Genomic DNA, 23,724 nt, shown 5'->3' with positions numbered 1-23,724 from the left:
CAATCTGCTTTGCTGTTGTCCTGAGGAGAAGAGCTATGCTTCTGCTTTTCTTCCTGTCACTCCATGTCCTTCAAATAAGATACAGAAACAGCGACAATTCTCAACTAATCATCCTTGTATAGGGTAATATTGTGATGATAGTGTTGCATTGTGCTCTGAGTTAGGAGTTACTGATCTGAATGTTTAACATCATTCTATATCTCCATTCATTATTAGGGTGCAAGCAAAAATTTCCTTTGTGGTTCTGAACACTTACCATACCCTTTGGGAAGCACAAAAAACATTGTTGGGAAGCCGCTGTTACAGAAAGAGGGGATGAATCTAACAGCAGTTACCGTGACAGTGGAAAATGGGCATACGGTGGCATTTTTAGGAACTTCGCTTGGTAGAATTCTTAAGGTAATGTTTCCGACTTTTAAAGGACTAGAACACATTTAAAATGTTTCAAGTTGTGGCAGTAGCATGTTTAAAGACAATTAGCTTTTAAAAGGTAAAGCAGAGTTTCAGGTGTAGATTCTTTCTGCACTTCCCTTTCTTAATTTTAAAGAGTACATAGGCTATTTCTGAATTACTTCTCCAGCTTCTGCAATGTACTGTTTAATTTAGTATCACACATATGACATAATTTAAAGTAGTGGAAAAAAGAAGAAAAAATAACTGTTAGAAAACACAAACAGCACTAGGCGCTGTAACAATTAAACATACAATTACAAATTATAACCACCCTATATCACACACACAAAAACTTGTACAAACAATGAATGAACTAGTCCTGCCAATCAAATCAAATCAAAGCAGGAAACTATCCCTTTTAATTCTTCCTACCACTCCGCATAGATACACCTTCAGCTTTCCCCCAAAGTCCTGCCAAATGCATGGCTTTTGCAGAATGCACAGAAAGGTCATCAGGTTTTGGCTATTTCAGACTGCATTCATTCATAAGACATTAGTAAGGGCAATAAATAGTGTGCCTACCATATATATTTAATTAGCACTTTGTATGGTGAGCACAGCAAAGATCTTTAGTCTTATCTCCATTCAAGGCCAGTTACTTTAAGAACAGTTCTTAATTCTCCATTCTCATCCTATAATAATCTGCCCCTCCAGTGACTGTAGAAATCTGAAAGGCAATATGAGGGCTATAGACAAGGCTCTTGTAAATTGTGACTGTAGGTTGTTGGGTTTGGGGTGAGGGGTGAGCCTTCATTTCTACATATAGCATTATGGATCATCTTAACTTAGGAAGCCCTGCAAAATTATTTTGCTTGAATGTTAATGGATAACCACATATATCATATAGTTTGAAATATAGCAAACTCCATTGGATAATATAAGAGTAAATAACCAACATGAACGTGTTTCAGGTGCGAAGGCATGAAGTAGAGACTCTATTAAGTTGACTGGTCTAAATAATATAAGTTGGTTAAAAAATCAATACAAGTGTGAAATACATAGAATGGAGGGAGGTTTCTTTTCATGCCTCATGATCTGTTTACTGTTTTTGAAATAGATTTTGTTAAATTAGAATGTTTTCCCCAAACACACACATTTGAGAGACTCAAGTAAACACAGGATTTTCATTAAAAGTAAATCAAAATAATAAATAGCAGCATTAAGCACCCGTCTTTCATTAAACAGGTGTTCCTGAGGACTCCTGCAAATGAATACAGCTCTGTTCCCATTGAAATAGACAAACCTGTAAAGAATGACCTTGTCCTTGATGCTACCCAAGAGAACCTGTACGTGATGACCACAACCAAGGTACAGTATCTTTCTTTTGGGGAAGGTGTCTATAAAACTTGAGGTGTGCGACTATATCTGAAAAGATCCTTATAATTCACAATTATTTTCATGAGCCTTCACATTTGGTATGATTTCGGCTACCTCTCCATTTATGTCTATATACGTGCCTTTACAGCTAACGAGGGCACAGTTAGTAGCCAACAAATGAAAAATGTGTTTCAGGGCATAAGGCAGAGCAGAGAGAAGGTGGCTACTGTCTGCTCCTTCTTTTGCCTGCTTCAGCTTCTCTTTACTTTGCATTCATGCCAGCAGGGAGGAGCAGCTGGGCAAGTGGAAGGTGGGTGACTGTAAAACCAAGGACAGTGGGTGTAAATCAAATGCCTGGTGTTGACGGTTCTCATGATTTTAATGGTGAGTCTCGGGATATTTGGTCTCAAAGTCCCAACTGCTGGAGTCAAAAGAGAATGCAAGAATATTAGTTTTCACTTAAAAAAAAAAAAGGTTTCTGGTCCTCAAGGTACAGAGAAAAGCTTGAAAACGTGAAGCAAGGGCACCCTAAAGGCTGAAAAACAAAACAGTAAATTAAAAAACACCCAGATGATTATTTTTTTAATTACTTTCAGAGGCCAGATGCATGTTTTTAGAACAGTTGAAGGTGGCAATACCCCAAATGTTCCAGGAGTCCCTGTACTGCTTGGGGCACAAGGAATCCAGTCAGCAGTAGAGGAGCTGCCTCTATTATAGAGGGAACAGTCAGTTCCAAGTTAAGGGATTCCCCCCGTCTTGTCTGGCAGGGTGGCGCTCCGTCAGAGAGAAGGGAGAACCAGTAGGGGGCAGGAAGGGATGCCAAATTTCTGGCAGCTCCTTCACAGCACCTGGCTACTAGAATCATAGAACATTAGGGTTGGAAGAGACCTCAGCAGGTCATCTAGTCCAATCCCCTACTCAAAGCAGGGCCAACACCAACTAAATCATCCTACCTGCTTCCCCTTTCCCCCCACTTCTCTTGGTGGTTGTTGGAGCAGCCAGCCTGGGAGCAACAGATGTTGGTTCACCTGTACAGGCAGGGGAAGCCACTTTTGCCAGTCACTAACATCAACAGACTCACTGGTAGAGTGGTGGGTGAGGAATGTTCCAGAGGTACTAATGATGGGCAGAAGGCTGAGGTGAAGTGTAGTGCCACTACAGCTATGGGGAAGGATGGACACTTTGGGTGGGTGACAAAAGGACTACGGTGGTGGGGAGGGGTAAGGGAGTGTCTGTGGAAATCTTGTCTTGAGAATAATGGCTTTAACATGAGATGCCATAGGGGGAAATGAATCAGTTCAATGAATGATAAAGTACGTATTGTGTAGACTAGATACTACGAAGGTAGTTGTTTTTCAGAAGATTGCAATATTTCAAAATCTGGTTCCATTCTGATTCAAAACAAACCCGCAAAATTTCAAACTTCTTCAAACTGGGAAAGGTGCCCAGGCTCTGGGACAGGCCATCTGGCAGGCCGCCCAGAATCATGAAACCGGAAAGCCCTGGCGTCCCTAGTAGCCATCCAGGAGGGCTGCGGAGTAGCCAGGCAGGCAAGGAGGCAGGAAAACAACCAGATTTCAAAAGTTGCATGGTAGACTAGGTTCTGTCAGGTCCCTGCCTGGTTTCTGGAGAAACTCTGTCAAAAACTCTATTACACTGTCTCCGCAGGGCATTTCAATTTCAACAAATCAGAAGATTGGATTGTAGTGTAGACTACAAATTCTGAATGCTGTGAATCTGTCAGTCTAAACTCTAACGGGCGCTCTAATTTGGAGTTGGTTTTAGCTTTTTTCTAACTATCTCACTAAAAATAGTGGGGATGCAGTGGTACCAGCTTCAGTGTAGTGTAGCAAGGGGATAACATAGCCAGGGAGCCAGGCAGGCTTGTACAGCCCACATTGCCATGTCCTCACTGCTATTTTTAATAAACTAGCTAGATTACAGCTAGTGTGGGTACATCTACACAAGCTGCAAATTGCACACTGCTTGTTGCAGGATAGACCTAACCTTAGTTTTCTTCCATAAAATATGTATTCTGCTTCGATACTATTGTTATTTAACAGTAGGTGCTGTATAAATATGGAAGATGGAAGCAATGTAATTCCATTAATCGCAATGAACAGTCAAACCCCCCCTCACTTACTTTTAGTAACTACATAACTTGACGGAGACTAAAAGTCTTAAGAGCGCGAAGAAATAAAACAGCATAATTGAAGGGAGGGGAAAACAAATGTTGAAAATTGTACTTCTATTCCTAGTGTACCATGTGGATATGGGATCAGATATTGATATGTCAGAGAATCTAGTGCAGAGTTGCAAATGTAAGACCAATTTAAACTAAAGTAAACAACTTAAGGACTCTATCTGTGCTGATACAGGTACTCAGTGCTAAACGGTTACTGTCAGATGCAATGAACCTTGTCACTCAGAGAACAAGTGCTGGGTCTTATGTGGTTACCACAGCAGGGACATTATAGCAGAGTGAAGGCAGACATACTAGGTAGTATTGTGCTGGAAGATATTTTGGTGTATCTAATTTAAAACATTAGAACTGGTGGAAAGATGGTAAAGAAGCAAATAGAGAGTAAAGTCAGAGAGTGAAAGAGTTTCCTGCTTTCCTGATTCACTTCTCCTCCCATCTGTTCAGTGTTTTCTTCTGTTGTGTAAATAAGCAGTGGGTGGTTTGGAGCAAACATTTTTTTAAAGTCTAGCCACCTCCCACCTGATTCCCAGAGCTCATGCAGAGATCAGGAGAAGTCCCCTGCAGCTTCACTGGGAAATTGGAAAAGACTGCATCACCCCTGCCATACCTATTTTGGTTTATTCAAAGTGTACAGAACTGGTAGGCTCCCAAATTTGGCATGGTAGCTAACTCCCATATTGGGAATAAAACAGCAACCTGTGGCAGTTACATGCCATTATTCTTGGCTTGTTTCCTGTTTAGCTTTTACCAATCTCTTTGATTACAAGTGTCAGAAAATCTGTAAAATGAGCTTGTTTGACTTTTAAAGCTGAATCTCACAATCTAAACGGAGCAGCTTTTTTTTTTAATCCATTAAGTTTACATCAAACTTGTAGAGACAATATAATATCTCTTAGGGCTTGTTCCTGCCTGCCAGGATTATGAAACAAATACTTTGTCATAAGGGAGAGCGAGAGCATCATCCCTTTTAATATTATGTTACTCATGACCATAGTACCAATTAGCGAGAAAGTGTTCCAGGATCTGAACTCCATTTAAGTAAAAATCTAAATGTAAAAACAGTATGAAAAAGAAAAAATGGGGACAAGGACACATCTCAATAGATGGGAACTGTCAGATACTGAAGCTTTTTTTTTTAATTGCTAATGTGCAAAGTAAGAACCATGTTTTGGATTTTCAGAGTAATTTTTTAGCTACCTGCCAGTTGCTTAAAAAAAAAAGACTGAGTTATGATTGCCAAAGTTTTTGTAGTCTTCAGAAGAAAATCTTAATGGTCAGTAGAAAGAAGAATGTCCTATTTCCTTCAAGAGCTTTTATGCAATTTCAATATCATAATTTAAAAAAAAAAAAAAAAAAAAAAAAAGACTGACTGTGCCTTGGCTCAGTTTGTCATAAAACAAAGGAAAACAAGGTTATTTACACCCATCACTACAGGAAATCAAAAGCAGAGGCAGTGTGGTTGCTGGGGATATGAGTAGCATGGCTGCTATTTTCTCCCCTAGTGCTTCGTTTGATAGTTTTACATTGCTTATTTCAATTTCTCCACTTGAATTTGTTGTATGGCAACAAGGGATATGAATAGAGAACTGAGATACCTCTGGACATTTCAAAATTTTCTTGCTTTTGAACATGCTGAACTGCTGCCGGATAGAAATAACACTTCTGGATGCATTTCCAAGCACTGGGTGATAGCACCAACTAAAATGTAAGGGCATTCTAGTCATAAAAGGAACTGGAATGGCTGTGTTTGCCAATCAGTTCAAAGTTAGACATGTGGAAATGCCCATCCTACAGCAGCTGTTCTTTTCAGAAGTGGAAAGCCGTTTGTGCAGTGTCTAATGTTTCTGCCCTACTGTTGTCATTGTAATGGGGATTTCCAGAAGGCACCTGCCTAATCTGGGAAAAATGATGGAAGGGTTCATTTCCCGTAAAGGCCAGATTACATGTTGACTATCCAAAATATCGCATTATATTGGACAGAAAATTAGATGAGACTTGCAATGCAATAGAGCAGAAAAAAATGTGAAATTGGACTCCAGTCACAGCGTCAACAAGTCAAGGATTAGGAAAGTGATTGATATGTCTCTGTGTGGCCATGGTGAAACCAAGTGGTATACTTTCTTCAGAAATGAAGTTGAGCTAAATTGGTCCTTATTTTCTTTGTTCATATTGTGTTTGGATTTTTTTCATCTTCATTCTCCAGGTGTTTCGTCTTCCTGTCCAGGAATGTGCTAGTTACTCAAACTGTGCGCTGTGTACTCAAGCACAGGATCCTTACTGCGGCTGGTGTGTAATAGAGGGGAAGTAAGTATTGTTGATATTTTGCAGGTGGTGTGTGGGGTGGGTTGACACTGTTCATAGAGAAAGTCCTTATATGGCTGGGTGTAGCAGGCAAGCAAATAAGACAGCAAGGAAGAGAACTGCTAATCCCATAAAATATAAATCAGTCAAACACAGTTTTATTATGAATTGCTTTATAGTGCAAGGCATTGTATGCTGAGCTCACAGCTAATCACAGGAGCATAGGAATTGACACTTGACTGCCATCTATGTAAGCAACTAAATTATTAATTAGAAATATGTATTCTTCTTTGAGTGATAACCCTCAGTGGAATACAATAGGGACTATGCGCCTGCGCTGCCTCGTGGTTTTGCCCAAGGCAATAAAGGACACAGTGGATGGCTGGCATCTCCAGTTCCTTCTCATCGCCGCATGGTCCCAGTCAGAGATTCTACTCTATCTCCTTGTGATGTACTTTCCAAAACTTTACAAGAAGACTCTTAGTACTGTTTATAGTTTAGATTTATTATTTTGTATTTTTTGTTAGATTTTTCCTTCTTCATAGTAGATTTAGGACTTGGGATGCCAATTTGGCAGGGTTTCCAGCCAAACTTCCCTCCCACCCCACACCATCCAGTACCCAGGCTTAGGTACTAGATTATGCCGAAGAAGATTATTTATGGGTTCAAAATCTGTGCTCCCTGCTACTTTTCCATCTGCGATGAGCACCAACACTGTTTGTACTGCTTGGGGGAATCCCACATTGCATCCAGATGCAGTATCTGCCTCTATTTCTCTGTCCATACTCAAGAAAACTGGGCTCTCCATCTCAGGAAACACATCATGGAGTTTGCCTTAGAACCGGCATGGGATCCTGGCCATGGAACCCCCCAGTACATCGGCCTGAACAGGTGAAAAGCCCTCCCCCTACTGTGGACCCTCCATTGGGCTCCACCAGTACCAGTGCTAAGGACCCCGTGCCAGGCCTAGCTGTGAACCAAGGAAACATGCACATAAGCATGGCAGTATATCGTCCTCCAAGTCTAAGAAGGACTTGGCACTATCCACGAGTTCAAGCCACAGAGGAACCAAGCATTCCAAGACTCACAAGACCAAAAAACTATCACACTGATTGCCGGATCCATCGGTACCGATTACGGATCCTGCAACTCCTCCAGCTCCATCAGTGCCACGGGAGCAGTCAGTCTCCAGACAGATGCAGTTCTTCTTCGAGTGCTTGCTCAGATCGATTCCAATTAGGTGTGCGCGTGCGGCGTGCATGATCGTCGGAGAATTTTCTACCCTAGCAACACCCGGTGGGTCGGCTGTGGAGCCCCCTGGAGTGGCACCTTCAAGGTGCTGGATATATACCCCAGCCGACCCAGCGCCCCTTCAGTTCCTTCTTACCGCCTGTGACGGTCGTTGAAACTGTAGAGCGCGGCATAGCTGTTCTCCACTCTCCCTAGCTTTACTTGTTCATTCTTGTAGATAGTTGTTGGTTATATACTTTTAGATTAGTAGTTTGTTGTTAATAGTTTTGTAGAGTAGTTATAAATAGTTAGCGGGGGCTAAGGGGGCTATTATCTCCCCTTTTCCCCCTGGCGTGCAGCCGGGCTCATGCCCAAGGCTCCTGGCTTTAAGCCGTGCGCGACCTATGCTAAGCCTATGCCAACGGGAGACCCTCACGACTCTTGTCTGAAGTGTTTAGGGGAGTCTCACCAGATGGACAAGTGTAAGATCTGCAAGGCTTTCAGGCCCAGGACCAAAAAGGAGCGGGACTTTAGACTTAAGCAGTTCCTTATGGAGGCGGCACCTAGCCCAGATCTCCCTTCGGTGTGCCAAGTTCCGGCACCGAGCACCTCGGTGTGCAGTGCCCCAGCGGCACCCTCCGGTACTGCACCATGAGCAGACGTGGATAAGGCCCCACGGCACCGTGTCCACTGCAAGCCCCTCGGCGCCGTTCCCTGTCTCCGGGATATAAAAGACCCTGCAAGACCCAGGACGCTGCCGTCCAACAGGCATCGTGAACACCGTTGACTCCGGCACCGGGTGTAGGGCCGTTGAGTCCGGTGCGGACTGGCTCACCGCCTCATCCTGTGGTTGAGCCTTGTCTCCCTTCTACGCCGGAGACTTTTGCAACGGCGAAAGACCTTACTGCCCTTACGGAGCCAGCGCCATCTCAGCCCGCGGCACCGCATCCCCTTCGCACGGTGCAATCCAGGGGCAAGCCTGCCCTGATACGCCCTCCATCTCTGAGCGTGGACTTGGGGCACTGCTCCCGGTCTCGGAGCAGGTCCTGATGCCGCTCGCAGTCCCGGCACCGATCTTCATCTCTGCGCCGGTCGTACTCGCGGCCAAGATCTTCCTCCCGGCTCCCGTCTACTTCTCACCATCAACCTGAGCATCGGTACCGGTCGGAGTCCAGACGCAGTTCCCGGCACCAGTATGAGTGCCGTTCCCGTTCGCGAGGCCGCTCCCGGCACCGAGACTACAGGCGGTCTTCGTCTTCACGATCCAGATCTGGATCCCGGTACCGGCATGGCCATTGGCACCATTCTCGATCCCGGTACCGCTCACCAGCACCGCACAGAGACGGCTCGCCTGTGGACCGGCACCGCTCAGCACTGTGCCAGGACGAGCCCCTGCAATCATGCTCGGCACCACCCTGGCCCTCAAGATCGGCGTCTCGCTCGTCGGAAGGGGCTTCCCAATCAGCATACCCTGCTCAGGGTCAGGCTGCAGACGACTTGGGTCATTGGTAGGAGGGGGCAGAGGACCCTAGACAGGACCCTGCACATTGGTCTTTCTGGACCCCATGGGCATATCACCAAGCTCAAGGAGCTCCACCAGCGGCCTCTCGCTCGGCACACTCTGAGCCCAGGGTACCTGAGGCCACCATCTCCCGTCCTCCTCCAGGGGGCGTGGAGGCTCCAGTGCCGACACCCATGCAGGCCCCAGATCCTGGTGCAGGGGATCCTGCACATCAGGGACCCTTGGAGCCGGACCCTCATCTGGATCCTTTACCCCGTGAGGCGTCGTCCTCATCCTCCCCAGATGAGGCGGTGGTGAGTACAACAGCCTCAGACCCACCAAGACTTGTTGCGTAGGGTGGCACGGAACATGGACCTACAGGCTGAGGAGATAGTGGAGGTGGAGGACCTGGTGGTGAGCATCCTCTCAGTTGATGCCCCATCCCGGGTGGCGTTGTCCATTATTCGTACGATCCAAGCGAACGCTAATGGCATATGGCAAACCCCGGCCTCCATCCCTCCCACTGCCAGAGGTGTAGAGAGGAAGTACTTTGTCCCCTCTAAAGACCATGAGTACCTCTATACACCTCCTCCGCCGTGTTCACTAGTAGTCTCAGTAAACGCAAGAGCGTGTCATGGTCAGCAGGCGGCAGCGCCCAAATCGAAGGATGCCAAACGCTTCGATTTGTTTGGGCATAAGGTTTACTCATCGGGAGGGTCTACAGCTCAGAGCCGCAAACCAACAGGCACTCTTGAGTCGGTACAATTACAACTCATGGAATTCCATGGGTAAATTTAAAGAGTTGGTTCCCCAGGACTCAAGAGAAGAGTTCGGGGCCCTAGTGGAGGAAGGTAAAAAGGTGGCTAGGATCTCCTTGCAGGCCTCCCTGGACATAGCGGACTCTGCCACCAGGACACTAGCGTCTGGGATAGCCATGAGATGCGTCTCCTGGCTCCAGGTATCGGGGTTACCGCCAGAACTGCAGCAGACCCTGCAAGATCTGCCGTTCGAGGGCCAGGGGGTTTTCTCTGACAAGACGGACTCTCGGTTGCAGAGCCTCAAGGACTCCAGAACCATCATGCGCTCCCTGGGGATGCATGTCCCAGGATCCCAGCGCAGGGCTTTAGGCCCCAGCCACAAAGGTTCTACCCTCCTTCTCCTCGTCCAAGACAAGACTTCCCCAGAAGGCGGGAGCGAGGTGGTAGACGGAGGTCGACCGGCCCCCAACCCAGTCAGAACCAAGGCCATCCTAGACCACCTTCAGGACCTAGGCAAAATTTTTGAAGGTGTGCTCGAGGACGGCGTGCCAGCCACTACCCAGGATCCATTCCCTTTCTTTCGGGATCGCCTCTTCCGTTTCCACCGTGCTTGGTCCCTTATAACCTCGGACCATTTGGTCCTTCGCACGGTAGAGAGGGGATACGCTCTCCAGTTTTCTTCGTTTCTCCCCCCCCCATCCCTCCTCCCCGTCCCTCTTCAGGGACCCTTCTCACGAGCGTCTCCTTATACAGGAGGTTTTTGGGCTCCTCTCTATGGGGGCCATAGAGGAGGTTCCGCCAGAGTTAAGGGGCAGGGGGTTTTACTCCTGCTACTTCCTGATCCCCAAAGCAAAAGGGGGTTTGCGACCCATTTTAAATTTACGTGGACTCAACAAATTCATAGTAAAGTTGAAGTTCCGCATGGTCTCCTTGGGGACCATCATCCCTTCCCTGGATCCTGGAGACTGGTACGCTGCCCTTGACATGAAGGACGCATATTTTCATATAACAATCTACCCCCCCACATAGGCACTTTCTTCGATTTGTAGTAGACAATGTACTCTACCAATTTGCCGTCCTTCCCTTCAGCTTGTCCGTGGCTCCGAGAGTGTTCACCAAATGTATGGCTGTCGTGGCAGCATACCTTCATCGACAAAGGATACAGGTGTTCCTGTATCAAGATGACTGGCTGGTGCGCGACCGCACCAGGGAGCAAGTTCAAACTCACGCCCAGATAATACTACAAACATTCCACGAGTTAGGCATTTTACTCAACAAAGAAAAGTCTACTCTGGAGCCAACCCAGAGAATAGAGTTTATCGGGGCAGTCTTAGACTCCAGACTTGCCCGAGCTCTTCTGCCAGACACTGTTTCACACCATCACAAACATTATCCACGGACTCCCAGGTCTTCCTGATCACTACAATAAGGACATGACTCAGCCTGTTGGGACACATGGCCTCTTGCACTTACGTAACCAGGCATGCCAGACTTCGGCTTCGCCCACTTCAGGCCTGAGTATCATTGTTGTACCGTCCTTATCGGGACAACCTGAACATGGTGGTCACGGTTCCGAACTCGGTCTTGACCTCTCTCACCTGGTGGCTGGATCACAAGGCGGTTTGCGCAGGAGTGCCGTTTCACGCCCCACAACCCTCCCTACACCTGGTCACAGATGCTTCATCTCTAGGTTGGGGCGCTCACTGTGGGGAGCACCATACCCAGGGCCTGTGGACTGCATCCCAACTAGCTCTGCACATCAATGTTCGAGAGCTGATGGCGGTGCGCCTAGCCTGTCAAGCATTTCTCGGTCTCCTACATGGCCGTTGCGTGTCAGTCCTCACAGACAACGCCACAGCCATGTTCTACATCAATAAGCAAGGAGTAGCCCGGTTGTCTCTCCTATGCCAAGAGGCCATTCGCCAGTGGGAGTTCTGTATTGCCCACTCGATACATCTCATGGCATCGTTCCTCCCTGGAGTCCAGAACACTCTAGCGGACCGTCTGAGCAGATCCTTCCAGACGCACGAGTGGTCGATTCGCCTGGATATCATCCATTCCATCTTCCAGATGTGGAGATTTCCCCAGGTCGACCTGTTCACCTCACTAGCCAACAGGAAGTGCCACGTGTTCTGCTCCCTCCAAGGGCAATCTCCAGGCTCCCTGTCGGATGCTTTCCTACTATCGTGGAGAGACCAGCTGTTCTACGCTTTCCCTCCATTTCCACTGGTCCACAGGGTACTGCTCAAGCTACGCAGAGACAAGGCACGTATGATTCTAGTCACTCCAGCTTGGCCAAGACAGCACTGGTACACCACGCTTCTGGAGCTATCAGTACAAACTCCGATCACGCCTCCCTTGTGCCCAGACTTGATCTCTCAGGACCACGGCAGACTCTGTCACCCCGACCTGCAATCGCTCCACCTTACAGCGTGGATGCTGTATGGCTGAATCGGACAGAGCTACGATGCTCACATCCCATGCAACAGATTCTACTGGGAAGTAGAAAGCCCTCTACATGGACCACTTACTTAGCCAAGTGGAAACGTTTCTCCTGTTGGTGTGAGCAGCGGGCCACGCCCCCTTTGCAGGCGTCTATTCCACTTATACTTAAATATCTCCTATCTCTAAAACAGCAGGGCTTGGCGATATCTTCAGTCAGGGTTTACCTGGCCGCTATATCGGTGTTCCGCCCAGAAGAACATGCTTCCTCAGTCTTCTCTAACCCGATGGTTGTCAGATTCCTCAAGGGCTTAGACCGGCTATACCCACAGCCACGTTAACCTGGGATTTTAACCTGGTTCTCTCCAAGCTCACAGGGACCACATTCGAGCCATTGGCTACCTGCTCACTCCTTTACCTATCTTGGAAGACAGCCTGCCTTATAGCCATCACTTCAGCGAGACGTGTTTCTGAAATCAGGGCGCTCACGTCTGAGCCTCCATACACGGTCTTCATAAAGACAAGGTGCAGCTTCGCCCCCACCCTGCCTTTCTTCCTAAGGTGGTATCAGCTTTTCATGTGAACCAAGATATATTTCTCCCGGTCTTCCATCCTAAGCCGCACGCCACCCGTCAAGACCAGTGTATGCACTCCTTGGACGTACGCAGGGCCCTTGCTTTCTATATTGAGCGTATGAAACCGTTTAGGAAGACGACGCAACTCTTCGTTGCAGTGGCCGACCAGATGAAAGGTTTACCGGTCTCCTCACAATGTCTCTCCTCTTGGATCATGTCCTGCATTCGTGCTTGCTACGACCTGGCCGGTGCCCCGACGCCACACCTCACTGCCCGCTCCACAAGGGCCCAAGCCTCCTCAACTGCCTTCCTGGCTCACGTCCTGATCCAGGACATTTGTAGAGCGGCGGTTTGGTCATCGATCCACACCTTCACCACTCACTATGCGCTTGTACAGCAGTCCAGAGACGATGCTGCATTCGGATCAGCGGTTTTGCACTCAGCGTTGTCTCACTCCGACCCCACGGCCTAGGTAGGGCTTGGTAGTCACCTAATTGGAATCGATATGAGCAAGCACTCGAAGAAGAAAAAACGGTTACTCACCTTTGTAACTGTTGTTCTTCAAGATGTGTTGCTCATATCCATTCCAAACCCGCCTCCTTTCCTCACTGTCGGAGTAGCCAGCAAGAAGGAACTGAGTGGGCGCAGGGTCGGTTGGGGTATATATCCAGCGCCATGAAGGCGCCACTCCAGAGGGCTCCACACCCGACCCACCAGGTGTTGCTAGGGTAGAAAATTCTCCGACGATCGTGCACGCGGTGCATGCACACCTAATTGGAATGGATATGAGCAACTCATCTCGAAGAACAACAGTTACAAAGGTGAGTAAATGTTTTTTTACTGGTGCCAGCTCCTCCTGCAGAACGGACCATTGACCCCTGGGAGACTCATAAGTGCTCTGGGTCCCCACAACTTGTTTGCACTAGAAGGGCTGTGGGCTCCACATGCCCTGATCTGATCACCAGCTTGCAGTGATTTGTCCTCTGATTCTTCCCACCACCTCCCATTCTAGTGGTTCTGAAGGCACCATCATTTGGAGAGGTTTCCAGCTCCTCTGATTAGGATGATATGGATGTCAGTCCACTGATTCTGTTTCAGAAGCATGACTACCGGAAGGTTTTGATGGCACCATGGCAGTTCTCCATCTTGCTTTACTTGCAGAGCTGGCATCTGGCTCCGTAGTTACAGGCTATGGGTCAGTCAACAGCAGGGTCAACCAGATTGGCCATTCTGGAGCTTGTGGCCCCAAAATTCACCCTTTGAACAGGCCTGCTTCCCATTGGCCACAACCGTAGTCGGGTAGGCACTCTGATATAGCGTTGGACGATGCACTGATTAGTTCAACTCCGATGGTACCAGCGGATCCGGAGAGGCATCCCTCATCTTCTCCAGACGTGGCCACATCTTCAATCCCCTCCTCCCCACTGGATGACTATTGACAGTTCCAGGAACTGCTGCGGAGAAGAGCCAATGCGCTAGGGATCCACTCAACGAAGTACAGAACAGTCAACACCAGCTGCTTGACATGTTGCACATTTCAGTACCAGTGAGGGTGACCCTACCTATCAACGACGCCATCCTCCAGTCAGCACACACCCTGGCAATGTGTACACCCACCCTGAAAGGGGCTAAAACAACGTATTATGTTCCCCTCTCCTCTGCCCCCAAGGGGTCAAAGTTCCTATTCTCTCATCCTTCATCGAACTCATTGGTCATCCAGGCAGCATCAAAAAATTCAAGCAGCAACACCCCCGCTCCACCCCATCCAATAGAAAGGCTAAGAGGTTAGACCTCATGGGCATAAAGGTCTCCTTGGCAGGGCTCCAATTTCATATTTCAAATTACTTAGCCCTGATGAACAAATATGATTTTATTTACTATGGGCGATTGGCAGTGTTCGCAGACAAGCTACCCTCACAGGTTCGCAGTCAATTCCAGGCAGTTTTGCAAGAAGGCAGGTTATTCACCACGTCCATCCTACAGGTCGCAGTGGATTCTGCAGACATGGCTTCCCATGTCTGGGCAATGGATAGTCTCATGAGGAGGGAATCCTGGTTACACTCCTCTGGCTTCCCTATGGAAGTGCAGAGCATTGTAGAGGACCTTTCATTCAACGAATGGCATCTCTTCAATCAGAAGACAGCTGAGACCCAGCACTCCCTAAAGGATTCTAGAGCCACTTTAAGACCTTTGGGTAGCTACATACCAGCACCCAAGAGGAAATTCTACCACTCAACCACAATCAAAATGCCCTAAGGTACACAGACCCCATCTGCCTATATCGACTGCCAGTCATCCACGCAACACACCCATTCGTTGCATAAGCCGTATTTCTGAGTGTCCTTAGAGAGCTGTCAACCACTCTCTGTACACCCTGCCTATCTCCTTCGGGGGTGCCTCAAAAGCTTTCTACCATCATGGAAAACAATAACAATGGACAAGTGAGTCCTAGATATTATTCAGAGCAGCTGCATCCTAGAGTTTACAGCGATGCCCCCATCTCACCCTCCACCTCAGTCCACACACGGATCACCCTTTTGCTGTGGGGAGCTGTGGAGTTAATCCCAGACCCCTTTCAGAGAACAAGGTTCTACTTGAGCTATGTCTTAGTACCCAAAAAGAATGGAGGATGGAGACCAATATTTAATCTTGACACCTCAACCATTCAATTTCCAAACCGAGATTCCACCTGGTCATGCTTGCAACAATCATTCCCTCCCCAGAAAAAGGCATGTGGTTTACAACTCTCGATATGTAGGATGCCTACTTCCATACTGGTATATACACCCAACACACAGAACGTTCCTGAGGTTCAAGGTGGGACCTCGACATCTTTAATAGAGCGTTCTCCCATTTGGACTTACCACTGCCCCACAAGTGTTCACAAAAGTTTTCTTGGTGGTGGTAGCTCATCTCAGATGTCAGAGTATCCTCGTTTTTCCCTATCTAGATGACTAGCTGATAGTAGCACAGTCCAAGGAAGAGGCCTAGAAATCAACATCACAGCTGCTTTAAGTCCTCTCCTCCCCGGGGGTTAGCTTCAGTATGATATCCTTTTGACAGTCGCCTACCTACCGGTCACCCAGAACATGATTACCAACAGTCTCAGCAGAAACTTTGCAACTGACCACAAATGGGAATTGCACGACTTGGTAACCACCGACACCTTTGGTTGGTGGGGACCCCCTAGTGAGGGATCTTTTGGCATTCCACCACAACACCAAATGCACCAAATATTGTTCAAGGGGAGGAATTGAACTCACTCAAAGGGGGATGCCCTATTCATCGATTGGTCGGACTGGATGAACTACACCTTCCCCCACTTATCTCTCCTACCACGAGTAATCCACAAGATCAGGCGAGAGAAAACAACAACTATCTTAATCACCCCCTTCTGGTCTTGCCAATTCTGGCTCCTGCTTCTCCTCTGCATGTCAAAGCACCCTCCACTCACACTTTGGATGTTCACAAAGCTACTGACCCAACACAACAGCAGACTCAGACATCCCAACCCCACACACTTCCACTGACTGCTTGGTTTTTGGATGGACACCTCCAATAGCACAGGAATGCTCTCTGGATGTTCAAGATGTCCTTTCAAAGATCAGAAAGGCTCCACAAGACACTTGTATCAAGCCAAATAGATGTGCTTCACTTCCTGGGCTGCACAACAGGGCCTTGTCCCTGAAACTGTGGGCATCCTGCTATTCTTGGAATATTTCCTCTATCTGAAGAACTCAGGACTTGCCCTCAGTTCCATTTAAGGTGCATACAGCTGCCATTAGTGCTTTTCACCCACCGGTGGATGGACATTCCATTTTTACCCACCTGCTAACTGTACTATTCTGGAAGGGCCTTCTGTGAAAATACCCTGTGAAAATACTCAGCCTATTGCCCTCCAATGGGACGTTAACCTAGTCCTCTCCTCATTGACAACCATTCCCTTTGAACCTATGGCCTCCTGCTTGCTGTCTCTCCTGTCCATGAAAGTCACTTTCCTTGTTGCTATTACATTGGCTGGGGGGGTGGTGAACTGGGAGCCATGATGGCGAACCCCTCTTTCACCATTTTCCATAAAGACAAGGTCTCTTTATGCCTTCCCCCCAAGTACCTATCCAAGATGGTTTCCCAATTCAACCTCAGTCTACCCATACGCTTTCCTACCTTCTTCGCCAACCCTCATGCCTCTAATGAGGAATGGAGACTTGACTCATGAGATGTTCACAGGGTGTTGGCTTTTTATCTTGAGCAGATAAAGCCATTTCAGAAATCTCCTAGGATTTTTGTAGCCATAGCAGAGAGAATGAAAGGGCAAGTCATTTCCACCCAGAGAATTTCCAAGAGTCTCAGGGTGCATTACACACTATCAATTACCAGGATGATCCCTACCTGAAGGGATTCAGGCCATTCCATGGGAGTGCAAGCATCAACCACAGCCACACTCCACAATGTGCTCCTTGCAGACATATGCAAGATGGCCACATGGAGTTCTGTACACACTTTTTCCACACATTATGCTCTAGTGCAGTGGTTCTCAATCAGGGATCCAGGGCCCCCTGGGGGGGCTGCGAGCAGGTTTCAGGGGGGCCGCTAAGCATGGCCAGCATTAAACTCACTAAGGCAGAAAGCCGAAGCCCCGCTATGCAGGACTGCATGCTGGAGCCGAGCCCCAATACCTGGGGCTGAAGCTGAAGCCTGAGCAACTTAACTTCTCAGTGCCCCCTGTGGCATGGTGCCCCAGGCAACTGTCCTGCTTGTCCATGCTGGCCCTAGCTTTTATATGGAGAAAAACAGCTGTTGTGGCACAGGTGGGCTGTGGAGTTTTTATAGCATGATGGGTGGGCCTCAGAAAGAAAAAGGTTGAGAACCCTTGCTCTAGTGCATGATTCCGCATGGACACTCTTTTCCTCCCCAGAGCAGCAGTCCTCCGTTCCACAGTCTCCTCACACCATCCTCCCACATAGGCACTGCTTGCTACTCACCTTCAGTGGAATACAGTAGGGACTATCACTCAAAGAAGAAAACCAAGTTGCTTACCTATAACAGGAAGGCCTTCGAGATGTGTGGTCCCTATCCATCCTCCAACAGATCTGCGGTAGAGCAGGAACTGGAGATGCCGGTGGCCCACCATGCCCTTTATCGCCTCAGGTGAAACCACGAGGTGCTGCGGGTGTTCAGACCACTGAACAACACTACTTTCAAAAGCTATGGCTCTGGGTATATGGTGCATGCGTACAACCCTCAGTGGAGTATGGATAGGGACCACCCATCTCGAAGAACCTCTAGTTACAGGTAAGTAACTTCGTTATCTATGAATGTGCTGAACAATCTTGGAATGTCTCTTGTTTTTACACTGCATTGATGGAGTCAAAATAGGGGGCTACAGCCTTATAGCTCTGCTTCTGACTGCTAGGTTAATTAGCCCCTTGTCATGAGCCATTGGGATTTCATGGTAAGAGTGCTTGCTGTCCACACAAAGGCATTATTTAATTATGGTATGCAGATAAATTTCAGGCCTCTTGCTTCCTGTCTAAAAATTTGAACCATCACATTAAGTTACAAGCTTGATGTGAAGCAGAACACAGAATACGCCAGCCAAGGTTATGCATTCCATGCAGGTTTGTGTAATACACTATAGCTTTATCAGTCTGTATGTCGGTTAGCATATATATAAACCTGGGGATTCAGAGTATATGAGCAAGTTCAACTTGAACTCCTCTTAGGCTACTGGGGCTGAAGGCTGTGTCATATATCATACAAATGGCAGTTTTCCCTAGATTTCCCTTCAGATTTCTGATATAACCTCTGACCTCAATATTGCAAAGTATTAATGGTCTCTGTGAGACACGGGCAAACATGCATTCATATAAATTTGCATTTTCTAGTATTTTATTAATTTACAAGGAAAATCTAGAACTCATTTTTGAAGTTTTACTTCATTACACCAAATTATAACCCATGATTAGACACAGCACTTCACCAATTGTGTGTGTAGGTATATATGTGTGTACCCATACACACTCAGTTTATATATCTACAATATTCAGAAGGTAGTGTGCCTATTAGAACAGTACAATGATTTTATTGTTACTTGAATGCTGTTGTTTTAATATTCATATTTGAGTAAATGTCTGGAGGCATTAATCAGGATTGGACTCCATTGTGCTAGGCACCATACAAGAGGTGTAAATGGTGTACAAGGCTGACCCAAAGTTTTGTGGGGCCTATTCAGCTAACTTCCCTCCTATAACGAGGTCTGTCACCTCTTAGAACCAATGACACCTTCCCTGTTTGCCTCCTGTCTTCCATCTGTGACAATCCCCCTTACCTATTAGTGAGACTCCACAGCCCCTGATACCCCTGCCTCCTATAGTAGCTAAAAAAGCCAGAAGATGGACCTGGAGGGGAATCTTTCAAGCAGGATTGTCTATTTTTATGGAATGCAAAATGGCTTATAGGTAAATATTTGTGTTTTGTTTTATCATTCAGATGTCTTACAAGCAGCTATTGTGTTATCATTAAAAACCTCTTCTAACTGAAAGTGAAATTGTCAATACCTAATTTTTTTTGAAGAAGTCATTTAAAACAGGGAACACTGATCTTAATCAGCTTTGCATTAGATATTTATATTGTGTTGTCTTTTTATCAGCTGCACAAGGAAGATAGACTGTGAAAGAGCTAATATGCCGAACCATTGGCTGTGGAGTCCAGATGGTGTATGCATGAATATTACTAGTGCGCATCCTCAAAATATGAGTCGCAAAGCCCCTGTCAAGGTATGAAAAATAAACGTTTTGCCTATTGTATGCTTAAAGTACACATACAGTTGCTATAAGTAGCATATCAGAAAAATACTTATCGATATCTATTTGTTTGCAGTGGTAATTTGAAATAGTATTGAAAGATGCCTACAACTACTCTTTTAGCTGCCATATTTGCAGGCTGCAATTACAAAGAAGAGTGTTTTTTTATTTGTTTTGCTTGTTTTTTAACTTTTTAGCTGTAAATAAAAGTGGCACATGCTGTTATGGTTGTCAAAATGCTTCTGTTTGAGTCTAGGCTACGTTTGTCTGTATTATGGGGAATAGTTTTTTTAAGTTGAAGATCATTGATTAAACTTGTGTAGCTTTTGTTTATTTTTCAGTTTATTAAATGCACTTATCCAGTCTGTTCTATAAGCACATGTATGAAACGTTAAAATAATACACAGCACATTAATGTTAATTAAATGGGCCATCTCCAAGAGGGTTCCATTCCCTCTCAGTACCCACTTGCAGCTCACTTAGGCAGAAATTTGAGTCAACAGTTGAGCCTTAAACCATGCTTTGAAAGTCAACTAGTAGTAGGAACACAGGAATTGTCACATTGGGTCAGACTAGTGGTCCGTCTAGTTCAGTGTTCTGTCTCTGGGAGTGGCAGATACCAGGTGCCTCAGAGGAAGGTGCAAAAAGCTCAGCACTAAACCAGTATGACCCCAATTAGAGTTTAGCTTTTAAGCCCTGAAGCATGAGAGTTCATATCTGTTCCAAAACCCTTGCATTTTGTTTTAGTCTTTACTGTTACAACTCTGGGTATTCCTCCTCATTCATATAAATATCTAATCCCTTTTTGAATCCTGCTGAAGTCTTGAAAGTCAGGCTCTAATGGACCAGTGGAAGCAAGCTGCTGAGTTGGGACCACTGATAATACCTGTCAATATCCCCAGATGTTCAGATCTGAAAACTATTAGTGAAAGTGTCCCATTTGATCAGGACTGATATGGTGGAGAACAGAGAGAACGAGAGAAGACACTCAAACCATATTGAGCTCTATTAGATAAAAATCTGTGACTTGAATCGTACCTGAAGGTGAACAGAAAGCCAGGTCTCCCTCTGGTTTTATGTATTCTCTATGGGCAATACACTAAAGCAAGCAGGCAGATACATTCTGCTCTAGCTGAGACTTCCCGAGTGGTCTTTGACTCTAGCTCTATTCTAGAATGCCTTGTGATAACCCAATCAGGAGATAAGCAAGGTGTGAGTGTCCATAGGGAACTGACCATTTTAATAAATCCATTGCAGGAGAATAATCTAAAAGAAAATCATCTGTCTGGAAAAAAGTCACAATCAAAACTGTGAAAAGAACATGGAAATCACTATCCTCCATTTAATTTACTCTTTCCTGTGATACATCCAAGCTTTCATTGTGGTCCATCTATTCACCACAGAAATGCTGTAATTTCTAAAGTAAGCTGTCTCAGAGGGGGGAAAAGAGGCTATCTAATTACTGACTGTAGTACCGGTGGCTGTGGAAAAAGGGGACAATGAGAAACTATAAAAACAGAACCAGTAATTAACACACCAGTGTCCTGGAGCATCAAAATCCATAAAAGCACTCGGTCGCCATCTTAATCAGTCTCCATCTTAATCTGTCTCTGACCTTGCTCATTTTTGTTTGAGTGGTGGTTGTTTTTTGTGACATTTTTTCTAAAGTAGAATTATGTCTTTGTGTTTACAGGTAGAACTGACTGTAAGTCCGTTGCCAGAGTTAACTGAAAGTGACACGCTTTGGTGTCAGTTTGGTGAAACAACCAATATTGCAGAGTTGAGAGATGGGACTATTATTTGTGATCCTCCCACTACAATTCCTCCCACTCCAAAAGGTCAAGGTAAGGACACTGTGCTGCCTCCCATTTATTTTATGTGGGATGATCACTACCATTGTAATCCTCCATTATCTGTCATTTGCTTATAAGTTTTTCCAAGTTCAACCTATTGGGCTGAATTTTTTCTTGATCTCTTCCTAGTTTCAGCAAAAAACAGTGCAGTCATTTCCATGCATGAGGTTAGTGGAAAAATGGTTCAGTCAAAGTTAATTTTTTCCAGCTATTTTTTGAACAGCTCTAGCACTTCCAATGTTTGCAGCAGGAACTTGAAATGAGGCAGACGGGATCAGAGATGTGCCTTTTCCTGTACTCATGAAAATCTGTCTAGATTTGATTGACTTATCAGTCCCCCCGAAATTGACATTTGCACATGTGCAGTAGAGCTTGTTCAGCACTTGCTTCTAAATTTTGTGAATTTCCAAAGTGTGCCTGCCTGTTTCCCTGCACCACAGACCATGCTTTCTCATCTGGCAGTTCCCTGCCTTATTCTCTATACACCTTTCAAATTCTGTAACAAACTAGATAGGGGTCCTGCAGGAAAAAATAGTATGTCATGTAATTAAAGATGCTATCCTAATTCTGCATCCCTGTTTGTATGCATTCAATTTCCATGAGCAATCATGGTTCTTCTAGTGTTTCCTAGCTATTGAGTGCTTAACTTCATAGCAGTGTTCCTCTAACATCTATTTTTTGTTGAGTGCTTGCTCATGTTGATTTCATTCTGGGTGTTCACGCGACCACGTCAGGGCCGGCTCCAGGGTTTTTGCCGCCCCAAGCAGCCCAAAAAAAAAAAACTTCCCAAGTCGGAGTGAAGGATCCCCCGAATACTTGGACATGCCGCCCCCCTTGGGAGTGGCCACCCCAAGCACCTGCTTGCTAAGCTGGTGCCTAGAGCCGGCCCTGGACCACGTGTGCGGCCGTTGCAGGTTTTTGCCTTAACAGTACCCATAGGGCTGGCTGTGGCACCCTCTGGAGTGCCGCACTTATGCCGCAGTATATCAGGCACCACCATCCCTACGCCCTCTCAGTTCCTTCTTACCTCCCGTGGTGGTCCGAGTTTTTCTTGCTTAGCAAGAGCTAGCAGTTTCTCCTTTTGAACTTTGTGCCTTAGGGCCTTTGTGTATATAGTTTGCATATAGTAGTGTTAAGTAGTTAAGTGTGTGCTTGTTAGTAGTTAGGGTCCCAGCGGGGACTTCGCCCCAGGCGGGGCATGCCCCTGTCTCCCGGGTTTAAATCCTGCTTGGACTGCAACACGTCTATGCCTGTGAGTGACCCCCATAGCAGCTGCCTTAAGTGCTTGGGGGAGTCACAAGTTAGGGAGCAGTACCGGATCTGCAAAAACTTTTGGCCCCGCACCCAAAAGGAGTGGGATATCCACTTCAGGGCTCTCCTGATGGAAGCTGGGTGGAGGGTGGATTCTAAGCCATCCATGCAGGTCGCACCACACAGTGCAGCACACCGCTGGCACCCGGCTCCTCTTGTCACTGCTCACCTTCGCCGGTGCCGAAGAAGAAGGCCAAGAAGTGCTCCCCAGCACTGAACATGAAGGGTCAGGGGTTTGAACACTGGCCGGCTAAACCCAGGGTTGTGAGTTCAATCCTTGAGGGGGCTACTTAGGGATCTGGGGCAAAATCAGTACTTGGTCCTGCTAGTGAAGGCAGGGGGCTGGACTCGATGACCTTTCAAGGTCCCTTCCAGTTCTAGGAGATGGGGTATCTCCATTAATTAACTAATTTTATTTATTTACCTAACAAGGGGCCTGGGCCTGCCTGCCCAGCTACTGCAGAGCCATGTGATCATTCCTCCCCGGTTGGGGCTCCCAGCAGTGGGAATGTTCCCTGTCTTGGCACTGGTCTCCCCAGCACCGGCACTGCTCTTCCCGGTACAATCATCAGTCAATTATGCCTATACAATAGTCACCAGTAGCCATGACGAGTAAGCAAACATAGGCATCGATGGCTCCTCCCTGGTCGCCGGAAGGTGGTTCCTCCAGGTCCCATCAGCATGATTGGGCACCGGAGCTCGCTCCCTTGTCTGCGGCACTTCAGTGGCACCACAGCCAGTGGCCAATGTGGTGGCCATATTGGAATGCATCGGGCGTACCAGTTGTGGTGATGTCCCCTTCCCAGCACTCCTTGGTGGCTGTATTGGAGCATCAGTCGGTGAGTACCAGAAGCCCTTTCCGAGGTTGGGGCAGAGGAACCTTTGCCCATCCCTAAGCCTCCTTCTCCGAAGGTGCTCGAGACCCCAGCACCTCCACCAGCAGTCCAGTCTTCCTCGTCATCCCCAGACAAGGTGGT

General features: G+C 46.8%; 1 protein-coding gene across 1 annotated transcript in view; it reads left to right on the top strand.

Moving 5' to 3' along the window:
* The window catches only part of PLXNB2 (plexin B2), a 337,927-nt gene that overhangs the window by 241,359 nt on the left and 72,844 nt on the right, over positions 1-23,724 (top strand). The window contains exons 5-9 of the mRNA XM_054022660.1: positions 217-399; positions 1,639-1,761; positions 6,177-6,277; positions 19,430-19,556; positions 21,277-21,427. Coding sequence (XP_053878635.1) covers positions 217-399; positions 1,639-1,761; positions 6,177-6,277; positions 19,430-19,556; positions 21,277-21,427 — 685 coding nt within the window. The remainder of the gene's footprint in view (positions 1-216; positions 400-1,638; positions 1,762-6,176; positions 6,278-19,429; positions 19,557-21,276; positions 21,428-23,724) is intronic.

Source organism: Malaclemys terrapin, chromosome 1, assembly GCF_027887155.1.
Source record: "Malaclemys terrapin pileata isolate rMalTer1 chromosome 1, rMalTer1.hap1, whole genome shotgun sequence".
NCBI classification, from domain to species: Eukaryota; Metazoa; Chordata; order Testudines; family Emydidae; genus Malaclemys; species Malaclemys terrapin.
The sequence above is the reverse complement of the archived record's forward strand: the minus strand, read 5'-3'. Positions and strand labels throughout refer to the sequence as shown.